Source organism: Danio rerio, chromosome 6 (assembly GCF_049306965.1).
Source record: "Danio rerio strain Tuebingen ecotype United States chromosome 6, GRCz12tu, whole genome shotgun sequence".
NCBI lineage: Eukaryota > Metazoa > Chordata > Actinopteri > Cypriniformes > Danionidae > Danio > Danio rerio.
Window position 1 is genome coordinate 49,967,539 of NC_133181.1, and position 20,904 is coordinate 49,988,442.

Consider the following 20,904-nt stretch of genomic DNA (forward strand, 5'->3'; position numbering starts at 1 on the left):
ATTGAACAAATGAAGGCTGAATAAATGATCACAGAATAACAATTTTTGGGTGAACTATCTACTATTGTGAACACCCCCCAAGTGGTTCCTAGTTTATTCTGAATGGATGCTCGAGAGTTCTAAATCATTGTGAGTTAACAAAAAAAGGCAATTTCCATGCCTTGGTGATGATCTGCTTCTTTAATGCATGTAGTTCCCAGCTACTAAAAAAATGTGTGTTAAAAAAAGGAAATAAGCCCAAGATTAGAAGACCTTTTCAGTGCCTTTTCCAGGCAAAAGTGGCAGATGTACTTGAGACGGAGGTTGATGTCATATGCTCGTACATCTGCTGCCGTGAAGCTGATCTCTCATAGCAGCTGACGAACTGTCAGTGTTATCAAGTGTGAAGCAGGGCATGATGTAGCGAAGCGTGCTGTCGAAAAGCTGCGATGTGGGACATCACGAGCAGCCTTGAGGATCACAGTCCAGATGCAGAACACACATTCTTTTCACACATCACAGATTTCTTTATCATTCTTTCTTCCTTGCGGCTTAAAAGGAATCCATCCATTCCCGTTATTCCAGCATTCCTCGGGTTGGAATGTCGAAACATTCCATGAGTGGGAATTCCCTGAGGCTTTGAGGGACCGTAAGCGAATGACGGATGTATATTGCTCTTATGATATGGGCAGAGTGGAGGGAGTGGGGTGAAGATGGGTTGAGGATTGGGGGAGGGGGTGAATAGATAATACATCTGTGTGGAAGAGGGTTGTAGAAATCCTTGTGATTGTTTTAATGCTGGCACTGTTGTTGGTTCAGGTGCATGTGGGCCTGGGACAATAACCCAGTTTCGAAGTTTACCGTGGTTTGGAAAAGAAGGTTTTAAAACCGCTAAAATTCTCTGTTGTGATTTTTTTTTGCGACTATTTTTAGTTTTTTAGTGCAACAGCATCTTCAGCAGAAAGGACCCTCCATATGAAAAGTTGGTCGTTCAACAACAACATCGCATCTCTTATACTGTACATAAACATCCAAGCCTGCTATAGACCTGAACAGTGCACTGGCTTACTTTATATCCAAAGAAAAGAAAAATATCCAAAGATGCCTTTTTTAAATTGTAAATAAATCTGTTTTTTTGAAACTAATGAAGACAGCAGAAGTCAGTGATTCATTTGAAGTTTTTAACCTGACATGTTTACTGCTCCAAAATATTTTAAATGTTTCTTAAAAGAAAATATATTGTGTTCAATGGGGGAAAACATTGCTGTTTTTTACAGAGACAATTAAAAAGGACATCATTTAAAGCAGTAATTACAATACCGTGCTAACAGTCAAATATTTATTCAAGGTTATCATACTGTCAGAATCTTATACCTGCCCATGTCTATGCATGTGATCAATTAGTTTATGCGTGCTTATATGGTCATGTGGAATATTATTGATTTAAACTTTTCATCGTTCCTTGTAGAGTAAAAAAAAAAAAAAGAAGCTTCCTAGATAGTGCACACAGATGTCCTTTATGAAGAATGATTACGGGTCAAAGGCCAAACATCCCGTTTTGGTGTGATCCAGTGCTTGACGTGGGGATAAAAAGTCTCTGTACTCTTTTGCGCACACACACATGAGGAAAAACATAAATGAATCAGCTAATTAAAATTTACAGCAAAAAAAAATAAATTCACAGCTATACTGTGATTATCAGATTCAGTCTTTTTTAAGTTCTCTACTGGGTTGGATCATTTAACAACAGCATGAGTCTCGAATATTAACTTCCGCAGTGTGTAACGTAGCTCCTTGTAAAGGAGTAAAAGTTCTGCAACATTTTAAATATCAAAGTGCATGATAGAATCATTGTTACTTTAAGAGTAACAATGTATTTATGCAAGTATACACACACACATATACTGTATACATACGTATATGTATATATATATATATACATACTATATTTATTCATTTTCCTTTTGGCTTAGTTTATTTATCCGGGGTCGCCACACGGGAATTAACCGGCAACTTATCCAGCACGTTTTTACGCAGCAGATGCCTTTCCAGCCGCAACCCATCTCTAGAAAACACACAAACACACAAACTCACTCACACTCATACACTATGGACAATTTAGCTTACCCAATTCATCTGTACTGCATGTCTTTGGACTGTGGAGGAAACCCACATAAACGCAGGGAGAACATGCAAACTCCACACAGAAACTGCAACTGACCCAGCCGAGGCTCGAACCAGCGACTTTCTTGCTGTGAATCGACAGCACTACCTACTGTGCCACTGCGTCACCTATATATATACATATATAAATAAATAAATATATATATATATATATATATATATATATATATATATATATATATATATATATATATACACACACACACAGATAACATTATATATATATATATATATATATATATATATATATATATATATATATATATATATACATACATACACACATAACCTTATATATATATATATATATATATATATATATATATATATATATATATATATATATATATATATATATATATATATATATATATATATATAACAACATATTTTGACCCACCCTCAGCCCAAACACTTCACTTAATCATTTTATTTTTATATTATGATTTTTTTTTTTTTGGTCAACAAATGATTCCTGTTCTAAATATGCTTGACATTTTTATCATAGAAAATATGGTAACACTAAATTTATTCACAGCATGTATGGAGAGCAGAAGCACAGGCATTTGCCTTTCACACCAGTTGCGCCAGCAGCATGCAGCGGATCGGCATCTTTTGCACAGATCAGTCTACCTCTGTCTATTCTATCTAGTTACCTATCTATCTATCTATTTATAAATACACTTTTTTGTGCACTTTTCATCTGCACCAAGGCCCGCAGCAGCTTCCTACTGTGTTGGTTTCTTTAACCTGCAAGTCTTTATTTTACAAATCATATAAAAACTAAAGAACTGTTTGCTTCTCACGCTCTGTAACAAGTGTCATTCATAAATTTTAAGGTGCACTTGGTCAGAAGACAATCGCCTGTGATATTTTGTGCAGTATGAAAGCTCTAATCTGTTATAAAAAAATAAATAATAAAAAAACATGCGCTGCTCACGCTTGCAGTATGAAACTGTGCTTGGACTGTAAAAAGCTAATTATCACAATCGTAGATAGATAATAGATGGATGAATAGAACAGAAATGATATTCTTTCATTCTTCTTTATAACACAAAGGAATAATTTGAGGAATGTTGGGTTTCAAACATCACTGGACCCCACTGATTTAAGGAATTTCGACATTTCGAATTTCAACATCTTTGCGTAAAGGTTTAGAATAAAATGACACAATTAATGACATGTTCCAGGTTACAGTGCACGGCATATAAAAGTCCAACCCAAACAGATCTATCTTTTAAATAGGGAGCTATACAATATTATAATTGTGCACATTAGATTAAAAAACTAATGTATTTGCAAAACTCTGGAACGGGCTTCCGCCCCACATCAGACATGCTCCAACTCTACCTGTTTTTAAAAAGCGTTTGAAACGCCATCTTTGTTCTTAAGTATTTGAGCCTGTTTAATGTTGAGGGGTTTGCCTTATGTTTTAATTGTTATATATGTGATGTAGATTTTATTTTTAGAATTGATTGTGTTCAGCACTTTGCGCAACGTTGTGTTGTAAAAATGTGCTATATAAATAAACTAACTAACTAACTAACTAACTAAATAACTAATCAGTACTGGAGCCAAATCTGGAGCTTATCTAACAAAAATAACTTAGGATAACGATCCATAAACTAGCACACCCAAATTTATGTCATAGAAAAATATTAAATTCAAATTTAAAACAGAGGAAAAATCTATAGAAACAAAAGAAATTAAATAAATATTATTTGAATAAATATATCTGCTTAATAAATCTGTTTAAATGCACCAAAATGGATCAAAATATTCATTTTCAAAATAGGGTGTACTCAATTATGCAGAGCACTGTAACTATACATTTAAATTTGCCTCATAATGAGGCTTTCCTTTCCATTAATCATGCTGTTATAGCAGAAAAGCAAAGATGCTGCGTGTTTTGAGACATGTTAGGTTTGTACCGCCATAATGACGAGTAAAAATTCTTGCTCTCAACTGAACACAAAATATTTTTTTTTCCACATCACAACTGGGTGACTAATATCCCTCTGGCGAACTGGAGCCATGCTTTCATATGATTCTCTGAGTAATGGCCTCTATTGTGCCTCCTCACCGAACAAACCACTGTTATTCAGAGCTCTCGATATGGTTTAATTTACTCTGTCAACCACTGAACTATGTAGTGCTTTCAGAGTAAAGTCTCAGTGTGTGTCTGTGCTGAACATTTCCATTCCTTCAGAGTACTTTCAGGTCGTTGTTGTTTGTTGTTAAGCTGGCAAAGCATACTGTTCTGCATGCCAAGTCTGGTATATGTGCTGGTGTGTACAGTATTTACAGTATACGAACATCCCATAAAACAGACAGTAGTCAGGGTATAATGTATATCAAGTTACTGTCAGCTCCAGATATACTTTCTATAGCACAACAGTTAGTAAGACAACAGCTGTGATAGGCATGTCACATATTGCAGAGAAATTTTATGTTGGCATGCCAGGCTCAGTTTCACTGCACACAACAGGGTACAGCACATGTCTGCAAGAAGGTCGCTGGTTCGAGTCCCGGCAGTAGGCATTTCTATGTGGAGTTTGCATGTCCTCCCTGTGTGGGTTTCCTCCGTGTGCGTCAGTTTTCCCCACAGTCTAAAGACATGCGCTATAGGTGAATTGGATTAACTAAATTGGCCTTAATGTACAAGTGTGTGTGTAAATGTCAGAATGAATGGGTTTCCCGGTACTGGGTTGCGGCTGGAAGGGCATCCACTGTGTAAGACATATGCTGGAATAGTTGGTGGTTCATTTTGCTGTGGAAAGCTCTGATAGATAATAAGCTGAATTTTGAATTTTAAGAAAACTACAAATAAAATGTTTAGGGTCAGTGTATTTATACACACGCTGATAACACACCAATTTAAATATATTAAATTAATTAAATTAAACAAAATAATATTTACTGTAGAAATATACACATTGTTTAAAATATATATTTTTTTATTCATACTATTTGGGGAAAAAAAAAAAAAAAGTAGTAGTAAGAGTAGTTCCCCGTGGTAAAGGAAGAAAAGGGGGAGAAGATGTGGATGGGTTTTTTTTCGGAAAGCGAAGATAAGGGAGTAATTTGCTAGGCTACTTATAGTGAGTTTCCATTAATCTGATTGGCTGACTAATGATTGTAGATAAGAGACCAGCTGTGGTCAATCATATCACGTGCTCCTCTCGAAATTACTTTGTGAAACTTCACATAATGATTATTTTGTTTTATAATCAGGGCTTGACATTAACTTTTATGATCACCAGCCACTGCAGCTAGTAGATTTCCAACATTACTAGCCACTCGCCATTTTCACTAGCCACAATTTTTTTGTTGGGAAAACAGTTTGTATGCATAAATTTGTGTTTGACATGCTAAATGATTTGCTTTAGATTTTGTGTTACGTCCACATGGGTCCTTATTTATTTGAATTTTTTTGTGTTGTGATCTTGCTCAGTGTGCATGAACAAATGGGTTGTGTCACATAGCAATTCGTTTTTATTTCCCATGACTTTTATTTTCACATGACCACGCCAAAAATAAATTATTATTTCTTAGCCACAAATTTTCAATAAAATATAGCTGTATACATACACTTTTTAATTCAACAAAACATTCCTTAATTATTTTTTTTTTGACATTTTATAAAGAACTATTGTCACTTATCTAAAATATGCACAGTAATCTGTCCTGGCTAAATGTCCCAGATCAGCAGTTACTACACATAAATGGGGAATTAATCTTATATTGAACCAATGTTATTTTAAAAAAATATATCTTAACTATATTAAAAAATAATTGTAAGCAAAAGACAGGTAAAAAAAAAAAAACATAGGGTGTGTGATAATAAATAAATGAATGATCAGGCGCACATGGTTAACATACCTAGATAATCCCAATAATAATCTCCTCAAAGAATAATTAAAGTGAAATCGATTGCACAAGTTGCTTTTCCTCTAGGGCAGGCACGGTTGCTTCGTGCAAGTAAATGGAAGCGTGCAAGCTTCACATCACCTGAGTGCACGAGGGATCATCCTCTCATTAGATATTCACCTGCTTTCTTTTGCTTGCGAACACAATTACTTTTGTCAGCCATGCTGCTACTCGATAAAACTACCATTTACAAATTATTTTCAACCAGTCAAAGTGGCTAGTGGGAGCGGCTGTCTAACCTGCCACAGCTGAAATCTACACACATTTGGTGGGTTGGCAGGTGTTAATTTCAAGCCCTGATTATAATCAATTTTATTCATGTAAGTTAAAATGACTATAAAAGTTAAATTAACTTAAAAAATAAATAAGGTAGAAATATTTTTTTTTCCCACTTTTTTGTCTCTCTCTTACAACACTCTTTACTTTCTCTCTAATTACACTCCTTTTCTCTCTCTCCTTCTCTCTCTCAGTATATATACACATTTCCTGTACACTAAAAGAAAGTGATTTTTTTTATACGTACTGTAAGTCTTTTAGAAGTAAATCTATTTGCTTCCAGCTGCTAAGTTTTTGACCTGTATGGCAACTCAGAATCTGTAATCCTGAGTAAGGTGGCCAGATCAAGCCAGCAGCACAATGACAACATTAAATACAACCCAAGCAGACACTTCAACGTATTACATTTAACCCATTTGTACTGAATAATGGGTTTTATTTCTGTATTAGTGATTGCAATCGCAAACGAATAGTTCATGTTAATCGGATCTAAGTGAACCGGTTGAACTAGTTAACCAAATCGCACTGAATCATTTGAAATGATTTACATCTCCAGTAATGTTAAGCACTTATCCACAAAAACTTACTTGTTATATGCCTGATATCCCACTCTGACTCAAAATAAACCAATAAATACACTAGTATTAAAACACTGAGTTATTCAGTTATTAGAACAGTACACTGAGATTAGATTTAAAAAGCGGTTAGGCAATAAAGTGTTAAACTGCATTAAAGATCTGAACTTCCCATCATTACTCTGTATTTAATCTCAAAAGCAACTAAGCACACATTTTACTTAGGGCTGCTATCTTATGGGCGGTTGTATTTGAATTTGAGGATGGGTAGATGATAATTGGAGTTGGAGTTTTTATTATACAATATTCCTTCTGATATTGAATCTTGCATTTAACAAATGTCCTAATTTACATACAAAAAAAACAAGCAAAAAACTAAAACACTGAAACTAATAAAAACTAAACTTAAACTAAGCAACCTGGTGATCATAAGACTTTTTTTATACAGTAATACAGTAAGATTAGCATTATCACTGTAAATTGTGTAACTCACTAATACTTGTAACATTTCTTGCATCATATCAAAACATGTTGCACATTATCAAAACTACTGGCAGTTACTCTTCATTAAAACCAATATATCTGTCCGATTACAGGAAGGGAGGGAGAAGGTGAAGCAGAATCAGTGATTCCAGCCAAGGATTAATTTAGAGTCACCTCTGTTAACTGCACTACGCCACATTAAATATTTAATTTCAGCAAACTCGCTACTGTGCGAAGCCCTTCTTTAAATCATAAGCATCATAACATCTGTTTTGGTTAAGACGCATCCACAGTTGCTCTGTCTGCAAGTGTCTCTATATTAAATTAAACTATCAAAACAATGTGCCTCAGAACAGCAGACACGCAGAAACATACGCCTGATAACACACACATTTGTCTCCATTTAACCAATTAATGAGCAGGGAAATAAACAAACCCATATTAATCTGGTAGGAGCCGAAGGGGAGCCAGTGAATGAGTAAATACCGCTGAGGTGAGGTCATGTTGGGAACAAGAGGCTCAGAGAAGCAGGAGGGAGGAGGATACTCCAATACGGGAGGAGAAAACCGGAGCCGAATATGCCCATCTGCTTACTTCAGCGTGTGGTGATGAAAACAAAACTCTTGGCATGAATTAATCTGTACTGTTGATAGGATGTGAAACATTTCACTACTCGGAGGCTGTCCTTCCATAGTTCTGGAGTATTAAAGTCAAATTATCATCTTCACTTAAAGGCACAGTATGTACTTTGCATCACTAGACGGTGACAAACAAATAAAGCAAAGTTGGATGATGCCTGACTGAGTGTGGAATCAAGCAAGTTGTGGTCTTCATCACATCCTATGTGACTTGTAGAGAAAACGTTTCATGGAGGCGCTAAAATATTAGGGATAATAGGGTTGTCATGATATTAAAATTTGATACCAATCGGTACTGAAATTTTAAAAACGTAAATTTCTCGCTAACATTTGAGCGATGTGGAGCACGTTTAAACAGCGCTGATTTGCCATAGTGTTCAAGTGCGTAACAGAAATGACTGTGATTGGCCAAGAAGCTCATCGAACTCACCGCTGTTTACTTAGTGAAACCACATATACAGGGACACTGGAGTGTTTTAAAGCTGCGATTCATCAGGGGATAGCTCGTATGTCAGCTTACAGTCAAACCAGCTGATCGACAAGACTTTGAAATGCTCCAGTGTGCCTGTAACTGTGGTTACACTCAGTAAACAGCCGTGAGTTTGGTGAACCGATGAGCTTCTCGGCCAATCACATTCAGTCATTTTTGTTGAGCACGTGAACGCAATGGGAAATCAGCTGTGTTTAAGAACATGCACCACAGCACTCAAAGGTTCACTGGAAATGGACGTTTTTAAAATTTCAGTACTGATCGGTATCGAATTCCAGTATTGTGACAACCCTAGGTAGAATTGAGTAAGGCTAAAAGTGATCAAAGTGAAATGGAAGCAGCAGAGCTCTTATTATTCCAGTTCTTCCGGTTGAAATCCAGTTAAAAGTTGATGTTTTATCCTTTTTAATACATTATATAGTTCTGTTATAATACTGTTCTGTTCAGTCAATAAAAAAAAAACATTAAAACGCATGAAATATTAAAGGGACTTTGGTGTTCTGTTTGATCTAAATCAAAACCAATAATTGAGTGTATTTAAGATGGTTAGTATGGTGACACAATTACGGCAATTTTCCAGAAAGATCTGTATGTGTGAACAGGCCCTTTTTGAAAATACCGGTAAATTAATTCCAGCTATTTGCAATTACCGGTATTTTTTTTTTATAAATATTTTGTAAACATTTTTTTTTACCTTTATTATGACAGTAGAGAATTCAGATAGGAAAGTATTGGGAGCAGAGAGAAGGGAAGGACCTCGGGAATCAAACTTGGGTAATCGTGAGCACGTTGGTGCTATATGTCAGCACGCAGTACCACTAGGCTACTGGCGCCGACCATTACCGGTATTTTGCTGCTCTGTGTAAACGCAGAAAGAAAATTGCCGGACAGAGCGTGTTCACGATTAGAATGTGCTGATGTGAGAGGCTACTCCAGCCAATCAGAACAGACACATTAATATCCTGGCTGTTTATGAAAATAAAAGCCTTGGAATTTTTTACAGACACATTTAGCTGCTAAATGTTAGTCAGATGTTCCTCAATGCCATCTGTGTAAAAAATCTATAAAATGCTTATGATAAATCTCTGTTTGTTTACCTTCAAGCTCAGCTTCGGTTGCTCGAGGCATGTGCACGTAAAGCAATGCTCCGGTGATCGCCAGCATACACACACACACATATTATGTACATCTCGACAAGCAAAATTGTTCCTCCATACGTTTTCATCGAAGTTGTTTAGAATACTTATCCATCCACTGAAGCTCATTTCTGGTTAATGATGTCAGAATTTACCAGCATTTTGGAATAGATGTTTGAATGGTCTTTTCCAGAAAGATTCTGGAACATCCTTGCCTGTGTGAACAGCACTTTTTTGAACTTACCAGTAAAGTCATTTCAGTCATTTTTCGGATATTTACCGATATCGATGTGTGAAAGGGGCTAATGTCTAAGTCCATGTAACTAGTTAAAGTGTCCTATTTCTCTGTATTTGAACATCCAAGCATTTGGGTTAATGTAAGTACATAAGTCTGCAAAATATTTTTATTTTTTTACCATATTGTAGTATATATAGTATATATAGTGCATTCAGAGTATATATAGTGCATTCACACGGAATTATTCTTTTCATTCTAAAACGAACAAGTGCACTTAAAATATCTGGATGACGCACTTATTTAACCGTTAAAAAGAAGCAAAAGGGGTGGAGCTTATTAGACTATATTTATTTTGGATTGTGCAAAGAAAGTTCTCCAATGTGAAAGATTATGCTTCCACCTGATGGTGAATGCGGTTACACTCATGGCAGGTACTATTTGGTAGTTTAGTCATGTATTTCATTTATTTGGCAAATACCGACTAGGACTGTTTGAATTTTGGGTTAGTAAAAAAAAAACATTAGTGTTCCATTTGGGATGACACTTAATTCATATACTATGCTGTTGAGTGTGTAAGTCAGAGCTGTGCTATTTGGGTGAAAATATTACATTGCAATTTTTTGACAGATATTGCGATTGAGATTTATTCTAGTCAAACTTCAGCTCAAAAATAATTCTGTGACAGCTCTTAAAAATTACCTGTTTTTGTTCATGGTCTGTGACTTTGAAACTGAAATATTCCCATATTACCAATGCTGTTTTTCTTTGATATTAATTGGTCTATTAATGCTTCTGAAGCGGCAGACACCATTATCCCACTCGTCTGCGCTTTCCTGTTTGTTTTCCTTCTTTTTTTAATTGTGGGCGTTCCACATAATGTAGTTCGGTTGTGCAATTCTGATTGGATAAAATGAACGTGTGCTCACCAAATTGTCTAGTAAGACTGCCCGCATTTGCTCTGGGCAGTGGAAATTAAATAATGTATATTTCATATCGCAGCTTCTTGCAATTAACTTGCAAATTGCAACTGCGATTCGATTAAATCGCACAAACCTAGTGTAAGTGCATGAGTTCATTGTGCATGAGTGCAAACTTGGATTGCAATCTATACAACACTCTTCTACTGGTTTTTTGGATATTTTGGCACACATATCTTACATATTGTGCCTTTAAAATGATACAATCTAATCTTGTTTATATGGAATAAGCTGGCCCAGAGCAGGTTTAAGCTTAGAGACCTGTTGCTATGACAACAACAACTCCAGAATGAACTTCAAAGAACCAAAGAAAACCAGAATCGTGTCAAATCATCAACAATCAAATCCAGCTAATGGAGTAGTCCACATACAAAGAACAGGCCCCAGATTTGAGCCTTTACACAAAATCAAACACTCACACAATAAATTGCGGAGTGTATTAGACGGAATGCATTTGCTCAGATGCTTTGGGGATGTCCTAAATTTTGCTTCTAAATCTAATTTCCAAAACACTGAGGGATGAATTCACCAAACAGTTACGCCTCCACAAACTAACACTCGAAACCAGTTGATTTAGATGGCAAATTGCATTCTCCAAATTGCATTCAGGGCAAATTATTGACCGTGTTTGAGCCATTACCTGATTTGCTCTTTCAAGCAAAACAAGCCACTGACATATACCCAATTTATTCTGGGTGAATTTTCCTTCAAAACAGCTGCATGGAAAATTTAAGATTGCATTTTAAATATGATTTTGTTATCCAGATCAAAGAAATTAATCTTATTCCATATCTTATTTTACTCACATGACTACTGTAATGTACAGACAAAACAAAACATGATGTAATTATATAATAATTTACTGACTTCCAAAAAAATGACCATTAAAAGACCAGATTAAATTACATTGTAAAGTTTAATGAGACAAACTTTGACGCTGGCTTGATGTTCGGATTAGCCTTATAGCCAAATCATACACCCGGCGCAATAAGGCACAAGACGTATTTGGTGCGATTTGTTGCTATTTTCAGACAAGCGCAACCCTAATTTTCACGTTTTGCGCCACATTGTTTAAATAGCAAATCCATTTGCGCCACTTTGTGGACTCATGGGTGTGCCGGTCTAAAAAGGAGGTGTGTTAAGGCACATTGTTGGTGCGTTTCTATTATGAAGAACTGAAATAGACTAAAGTCTAAAGTCTAGCTCAGAGCACGTTAGTTATGCGGCTATGCAGGTCCAAACTAGGCATGGGCCAATATAAGAATCTGACTGTATGATAACCTTAGATATAACTATCACGGTTTCACGGTATTGAGATTACTGCTCTAAAATAGATGCTTTTTAAATGTCTGGGTAAAAAACTATTTTTTTCCCCTTTGTACACAATATATTTTAATTTGAGAAACATTTAAAATATTTTGGAGCAGTAAACATATCTTCATTTGTTTTAAAAACACAGATTTCCTTACAATTTAAAACGGCAACTTTAGAGATCTTTTCTGCTGGAGATACTGTTGTCTTAAAAAAATGTAAATAAAAATCTTACACATACCTTAGGAATGACGGTATCGCAGAAAATTTTGACGGTTTTAAAACCTTGACTTTTCCAAACCGCGGTATACCTCGAACACGGTTATCGTCCCATGCCTAGTCCAAACAACCACATATTTATATTCGTTTTAATAAAAAGTTTAGATTTGTCCACGTGTCAGGTTTTGAATACTTGTGTCACTATATGGGGTATAAGAATAGACCCTTTTCATATTTCTGGGTTCCTCAGTAGCGGAGGCGACATAGTTGGGTAAACTTAGAGTGAATGGAGAGTCATTCTTTTTTCAATCCTACTAGCTTAAATAATAACTCCGTTTCCAACCACACTTTATTATTGTTGTTCATTTATTTATTTGCTGGAAATTACAACTGAATTTAGAAATAGTTTTGAAAGAAATCTTTACACTTAAACTAAATTAAATATGTAGGCTAATGACTGTCTGCAGTGGAGTGCGTACAATACTTTTTCCTTACTCCAGGAAAGTAAAGGAGTTAAGGATTAAAATAAAGAGAAAGTAAAGCGGCTGAATGGAAAAGGTTCGTTCTTTATCTTCGCGCTGCAAATGGTCTGTTTACCTGTTTACAAATTCTGCCATGTAAAAAGTAAATGCTCCATGGTGCGACGCAACTGACTGGGAATGTGAGATGGGACTCTGATTGGTTTAATGCATGTTCACTCAAAACACACCCATAACTCATTAAGAGAATAAGCAGAGCTCAGTTAGACCATGTGCCACGAGGCAAACCATATTTTCTTTGTCCTTAAAATAGCAAAAGTGGATTCGGACACACCCTTGATGCTTTTGCTTCACAAGCTTTGGGTTTTGCGCTTAGATCGTTAAAAGAGAGCCCTAAAATTTGAAGAAACTGTGAAAGTCTGTATGTCTTTAAAAAGATTTAGAAGTTTAAATCAATTCATTTGTAGTTGTCAAAATTGATACGAGGATGTTGCTAGGGTACTCTGGGTGGTTGCTAGGGTGTTTCTAGGTGGCTATTATGGGTGTTTGATAGGCATGTGCTAGGGCATTCTGGATGGATATTAGGCAGTTGCTAGAATGTTCTGGATGGTTGCTAGGGGTAATCTGGGCAGTTGCTGGGGTGTTGCTAGGATATTCTATGTGGCTATTAGGGAATATGGGTGTTTGCTAGGCATGTGCTAGGGCATTCTGGATGGATATAGGGCAGTTGCAAGAATGTTCTGGATGATTGCTAAAAGTAATCTGGGCAGTTTTTAGGGTGTTGCTACACTGTTGCTAGGGTGTTCTAGATGGCTACAAGGGGAAATGGGTGATTGCTAGGTGTGCTAGGGCATTCTGGACAGATGTTGACAGTTGCTGGAGTGTTCTGTGTGGTTGCTAGGCATAATCTGGGCAGTTGTTATGGTGTTTTGTGTGGTTGCTATGGCATTTTTTTGTGGCTACTAGGGTAATATGATTTATACAAGTCATTAATATAATATAAGCTAGAGTACCCTGGGTCATTGCTATGTGGGTGCTAATATCTAGATGATTGCTACTTGTGTGCTATGCTAACATTTTACATGATACTAGTACAATAGCAACAATTAGCATGCCGTTAGCATTATGCTACGATCATTAGTATGTTGATAGCAATTTTAAGATGAAGTCAATGCTATTGTTTACCAATTGTTAGCACGAGGCTAACCTCTTTCTGAAGCCAACATAATTACTACATTTCTGTAATGCTCAAAATAATTATGCAAATAATGCTAATTAATTGGTTTCATTATAATGGATAGGCCGGAGGTCATAGAGCACATTAAATCCCTCTGACAGTGATCTGACACAGTGCTGTCTCGCTTTAAGGTTTCATGTGTATCTTGCTGAGCACTAAACACATGACCAAAGACAAGAAATAAGCTCTCTTTAAAACTAGAATCGCTGCTTTATTCAAAACATCTCAAGCAGAAAACCCGCATTAATCTAAATTTTCAGCACACAATCATGTGCAAATGAGAAATGCTTCCAGAAGGATGTAAATAAAAGAATCTTTTGCCTCCTTTTCTTTCGGTCTTCTTTTCTTTCTAGTCTCTGACCGTCTCGCTCTCTGTAGTGTCCAGCAGATTGTGTGTTGGTCAGTGTTCAGGGTAGGGGTCAGAGGTTATGACCTTCTGTAGGCACTGGGGGAGGGCCGGGGTTAAGGTTTTATTAGCTCAGTCTGTCCTGATGTATTCATGCTCAGTCGGTCCATTAATTACACCCAGGATATTTAGCTTACTGATTCATTGCAGTCCAGCTCTTGGCAGAGCCGCTCAGTGCCAAAACTGGGAATTAGGTCAGTGTTCATTCCTCTGGCGCTGTAAAACATTATGCAACTTAAATGACTTAAAAACAGAGTTAAGAATGCCAAGAAAATGCTAAACATACCTCAGCGAATGTGAACTTTTATAAACATATGCCACTCAGTTGAATTAGCTTGGGCACGGTCAATTAAACACAGTCAGATACTTTGCCACTCAGCTCTCCAGTTAAACCAGGACTAGAAACTTAAGTAATATTTCAAAAGAGGTTTTCCAGCCAGACTCAAACTGCATCCAATACATCATGACCATTAGAAAAGTATCTTCTATATTATATGAATGAGAGTAATATTAATGGGATTTGGATATACAGTAAATCAGCAGAGATGGGAAGTCACGAAGTACAAAAACTTAATTACTGTACTTAAGTAGATTTTTCTGGTATCAGTTCTTTACTCCACTATTAATTTATTTGACAACTTGTCAATTTTATTTCCTACATTTTTCCACAAATATCTGTACTTTCTACTCCTTACATTTTAAAATCGGGCTCGTTGCTTTCGTTTTAATGTGTTTGTTGGCACGATTAATTTGAGCGCCTTTTTGATACATTCAATCTATTTTTCGTCATTGCGTGCTGCAGTGTGCGGTTTTTCAACCAAGACTATCACGCGCCATATGTAGACTAGTTTATTAAGATTAGTATGGGAAAGGCAATGATGACTTCGCAAACAAGACAGAGGGTGACTAATGCTGTCCTGTGTTCACGGTAATAAGACCCATTTTACTCAAACAGATCATTCATTATGCATCTAAAATCACATACTACTTTTTGAGATTTTATTGAGGGAATAACTGTGTTTATGTGATTTATGAAGGCTTAAAAACAGAGTCAAGCCGTGTCTGAGTGCACTAGATCCTTTCAGAGGTGCACCCAGCTTTGTGAGCTCATAAACTCCTCCTGAAACTTAACCTGTATGATGGAAGCTTTCGACTGAGCCGAGCTCAGTTTGATCAACTGTTGTTGGTGTCGGCAGGAGGATTTCCCCCTGGAACACCAACAACAGGCACTGCTACATAAGCACTCCCCTACAAGAGAAAGCTCCTGATTGGTTAATGTGGCGAGAATGTCTATTGAAGTTCAGATTTTTCCAACTAGTGTCATTCGCACGTCAATCGCACAAAACTCCCACCACTTCATTCATGTGAATCATGTCATTCGCGCCGCCTCACTCCCACCGCAGGATGTCCATTCGCGCCTTTGCATGGACTTAACATGTAAATCACTTGTACTTGACGCTTCTTCCGCATCTGGTGTGAACGCTGCATGAGAGTATTCACATAGAACATTGTAACATTAAAACTTGAAATAACACATAATATACAATATTATAAATCAATGTCTTTACATTTTAATATTTAATAAATTATCTAATCCTTTTATGTGACTATTGGAGATACATACGTTGCGATGCTCAAACAATATATTCTTCATCCCTATAAAAAAAAATACTCTGATTGCACATTTCCAAATCTCTCTTGTTTTTCCGATACTAAGAATTTGAACATGCTACTCATCTCACATACTGTTTTCTGATATTAAAAGTATGCGATTTCAGATGCACCATCAGTGTGTCAGCTTTTATCACAAGTATCTTTTTAAATCATACAATGCTTGTTGGCGATAAAGGTAGAAAGCAACTAGAGTACAGTAATTTCCCTCAGATGATTGTGGGGTTTTAAATCTATGGAGCCGATGCCAGATTATTGTGACAATATTTAAATTTATGATTTACAGCATGTATGTTTTACAGCTGAATGATATTAACTAAATAAATAATTAACAATATTACCTAACATTAATACCCAGTGTTAGGTGTAATGCAATCGACAATACTGTAATCTACTTACATTTTTGAGGAAGGTAGTAATGTAACAAATTACTTTTTAAATTTGTGTAATTTCATTATAATTACTAAAATCAATGTAATTGTATTACTTGCATTACAAATAATAGTTTTTAAATTTTTTTTTTTTTTAAATCAGGTCTTACGCTGCAATGTCAAGTAATAAGTATGTACTTAAAATGCGGGAGAGAATGCAGAAATAGCTGCTGACGAGTGTGGTTGCTTCTTCAAGTGGAAATACAGACAGTACTTTGATTTCATTGAGCGTAAAAACAAAAATGTTGCTGTGAAATAGTCTATGTCCAGTCTTTAAAAAACTTTCGACTGCAACTTGTTCAAGCACTTGAACAGAAAGCATTTCGTCAACACTTGTCACCAGGGAGGACACCAGCGCCCAAAATCACATCGGCCCAACTCAGCTTAAACAGACTAAATTGGATTTTTGTGCAGGATCGGGAGTGAATGGGTATCCTGAATGAAGTGTAGCTGCTTATGGGTCCATTCATATAACCGCATCTTTTGCATGCGCAAGTTCGTTATTCTGAATAGAGCACATATTTCGCACACTCACACTTTCCAGGCGCACCAATTGAAAAACGCAAGTCATGCGACAAGAACTGATCGATCAGCTTCATACTTTGTATGCAATATACACATTTCAGTAGACTAATTGCCTCAGAAAGACACAGAATACCCAAACACTGCACTGCTTTTTGATAATATGGATGTGAATTACTACAAGTATCCAGTTTTCTTTGTGTCTTCTTTTCAGTACAAAAAAAAAAACGTGGATGATGAGAGAATTTTTTAATTTTGGGTGAACTTAAGTCTTTTGAATATGTCAAGCTGCTGTGTTAAACCCATTGTAATGTTTTTCAGTAAATATTAAATTACTGAAAGAGCTGCAGTCTATTTTGTATTTTTATAGGTTTATTTTATATGTTTTGAAAGAAACTTCGAAGTAAAGTAATTAGTAATCTATAATGTAATCAGGTAACAATTTTTTCAGTAGTAGTCAGTAATTTGTAATCTATTACTTACTTAAATTAACTTACCCAACACTGTTAATATCAAACAAAATGTCTTTCTGGATTAAATGTTTCTAAAAGTTAATATGATGTTAAGTTGTTGTAGGTGTGAGGTACAATACGTGCTGCTCGTTTTGCCCTGCAAGATTTGTTTTATTGTGCTCTATTGTTTGATCTATTCTCACCAAAGCTTAATGTATTTGATGAATATAATAAAGTAACAAATGTAATATAACTGCAATAGATGTGGTTGGCCATGAAGGTGAGCTCCGTGCTGCTTTATTAAACAGAATAGTTAAGCAGGCAATGGTCAAAACAGCAGCAAACTGGAGCATATAGATGATAGGTCTCAATTTTTGCTCCTGGAGGGCCGCAGGTCTGCACAGTTGTGGTCCAACCCTAATCAAACACAGCTGATCCAACTAAACAAGACTACTATAGACTATTAAGCAGGTATGAGTTGGAGGTGGTAAAAGCTAAACTGTGCTGAGCTGCGGCCCTCCAGGAATTGTATTTGAGACCATTGATATTTGTAATCCAAAGAATGGTCAGAACAACAGGCGAATGGTTAGGACAGTTGGCAAAACAACATAAAACAATAAACAAAGCAAAGGTCAAAAACCACAGAAATCAGGTCAAGGAAACGCTTAGAAGTGCTCACAGTTCAAGACTCAGCAAAGGAGTGTGTGTGCTGTGTTTATAGTCCAGGTTATTAATCCTAATGAGCCTTAGTTGTGCTTTAGTAATCAGTGTTGATCTTTTTTTTTACAATGCTATGGTACTAAATCACATTCATGCAGTAGTTGTAATACAATTAAAATTACACTTACAACTTAGATAGTGGTGACTCTTAGGCTGCATTTACACTGCAGATCTTGATGGTCAACAAGCTTTTGTGACTGTATCCGTTTTTTTTGATGACCTGCTTACATCATCTTTTTAAAGTGACTCGTATTCGATTGTCTGCATTTACACAGCACACAGCAAAGGTGCAATGACCAGGGGAAAAAAGAGCGGGCGCTGACTAACAGCTGATAATTAAAGAGTGCTATTTTCTATATTCCTGTATGTAATTTGTTTGCAGCTTTTGACAAGCTGTTTTACTATAGTTTACGACAGAAAGGTTCTCATTTGTCCTTCTTTTGATATATAGTCTTTTTTAAACCTTTAGGCATCTTAATGTAATGTCCATGGTGTGATTTATGCACATGATGTATGCACTAGTTTTATATTAGTTTATATTGGTTACATGGCGGACATTGCGCTCTCTCTCTCTCTCTCTCTCTCGTTAACATGCTTAAATACCTGTGCTATATGACAACATAAAAGCTGTTTAAGTCCTCGTGTATGAGATTTAAGGTTTGGGACTCTGCTAAAGTTTGTTCTGAAAAAAGTTTTGACTTGAGGTAATTCGCCACGGTTGTTAATGACGCGCTACTCATAGACAGATGACAGATGAAAATCCGATCTACCTGCTTACACTGCAGACACAAGAACACAGATCCGATTCATATCGGATAAATTTCCACATATGAACAAGGCCTGAATCTTATTTGATTAAATCGGAATCCATGTGATTTTTTCATGCTTGCACGTACATGGGCCATATCCGATCTGTGCCGCATGGGGAAAATTTTTTTTTTTTTTAAATCGAAATTGAGTCACTTGAACAGTGCAGAGTAAATGCGGCCATAAATGCTTTGGAGCACAGATTTAAGTTTATTTGTTTTTATTCTTAAGCAGAAAGTATAGGTTTGAGATAATATTAAAATGTGGGAATATAACATGTTGAAAATTTGGACAGGAAAGTCACATTATATTGAAAAATGGTTTACCCTTTGTTACAGGTGTGATTTGTGAAGAAAGAGCTGTGCGTGGGGATGGTGATCTACTTATTACGACACCTAAAGGTAATAAACACCTGGTTAATAAAATAAAAATGTATTGATGAATTAAGGTGCTATAATACCCATCTGAGCATGCTTTGTATTTAAAGATATTAATTTGAACTTTTAGCCTTTTATTTGACTTTCATTATTATGCCTTATTAATATAATGAATGTATACAACATTATTATCTACCAAACAAGTCAGAAAATGGACTAGGTATTTTTTTAAATGAAGATGATGTTTTAAATGGCAATACAGTTCATGTAGTTTGAATAAATTAAATATAATCCATGTTACATTAACATTTAATCATTTGGCAGTCCCACTTACAAATGTGGACAAAATGAATATTTTTATTTAGTAATTTATTTTTTGCTTTAGTTTTACATTACATTTTATTTAATGATGTACTTGCAGCTTGCACATCTCGCTCCGTAAACTTGCAGTTTCATTCCTTAAAATGTTTGCGATTTAATTTCAGTTTTAATATAATTTACACAAAGTAATTTCAACCTGTCAATAATTAAAGTCATTTTGAGGAAGTCTATCTTTGAGAATAACTAGCTCTCCCTTTTTTAACAAGTATATTTTTTTCATTTTCGTGAAGATACCTCTCAGATGCAGATTATCATTTTTCCCACGTTCATAAACGATTCAACACCCGCAGTAAATGGCAGCAGTGAGGCTCACTCAACTCAACGTACCAAAACCAGCAACACAGTCCAGCCTGAAAAACACAGTGTCACTTCAAAGGTATACAACTTCAGACACTGACCTCAATGTACAGTTTATAAGAAAGCATACTTCATATTTTAGGTTGAGAACTCTTTCTGTCTTATTCTGTCATTTATTTTGCAGAGCAATGTGGTCTGTGTGGATAAAAAACCAGAGCAATACAAACATGATGTGCTGCTGAAACTAAAGGCCTCCTCCACATGTGTAAGTGTTTTATTCCGTGATAATTGGGGGGGGGGGGGGGGGTGTTTCAGCATTGGCTATAGTTTAAAAAGGCAAAAAATTAAGAATGTAGATGTAAATGTGCAAGTTTTCTGATTTATACAGCAATGTAGACCTGTAGTTCACAGAGACTTCAGTCAATTAGAAAGTTGGTTGCAAGTATATTTGTGCCCTGGTTGACAAAAACATAAATGAAATCTGTAGTTAAATGGTAGTGCAAAATCTAAATGTATGTAGATTATAAATTATTCTCAGGAATGAGATTAGAATGTCAACATAATATTTCACTCTATATGAAAATAAAATGTATGAAAACATATACGCATATATACACAGTTAAAGTCAGAATTATTAGCCCCTTAAATTTTTAGCCCCCGTTTATTCTTGTCCCCAATTTCTGTTTAA

At 35.9% G+C, this 20,904-nt stretch overlaps 2 protein-coding genes across 7 annotated transcripts in view; one reads left to right on the top strand and one right to left on the bottom strand.

The window, feature by feature from the left end:
* The window catches only part of im:7151449, a 264,905-nt gene that overhangs the window by 186,456 nt on the left and 57,545 nt on the right, over window positions 1–20,904 (bottom strand). The window lies entirely within an intron of this gene.
* Window positions 1–20,904, top strand: part of si:ch211-286o17.1 — a 36,658-nt gene that overhangs the window by 4,701 nt on the left and 11,053 nt on the right. Inside the window, exons 2-4 of the mRNA XM_002662526.8 lie at window positions 19,500–19,562; window positions 20,150–20,295; window positions 20,401–20,481. Of these exons, the coding sequence (XP_002662572.1) occupies window positions 19,500–19,562; window positions 20,150–20,295; window positions 20,401–20,481 (290 nt within the window). The remainder of the gene's footprint in view (window positions 1–19,499; window positions 19,563–20,149; window positions 20,296–20,400; window positions 20,482–20,904) is intronic.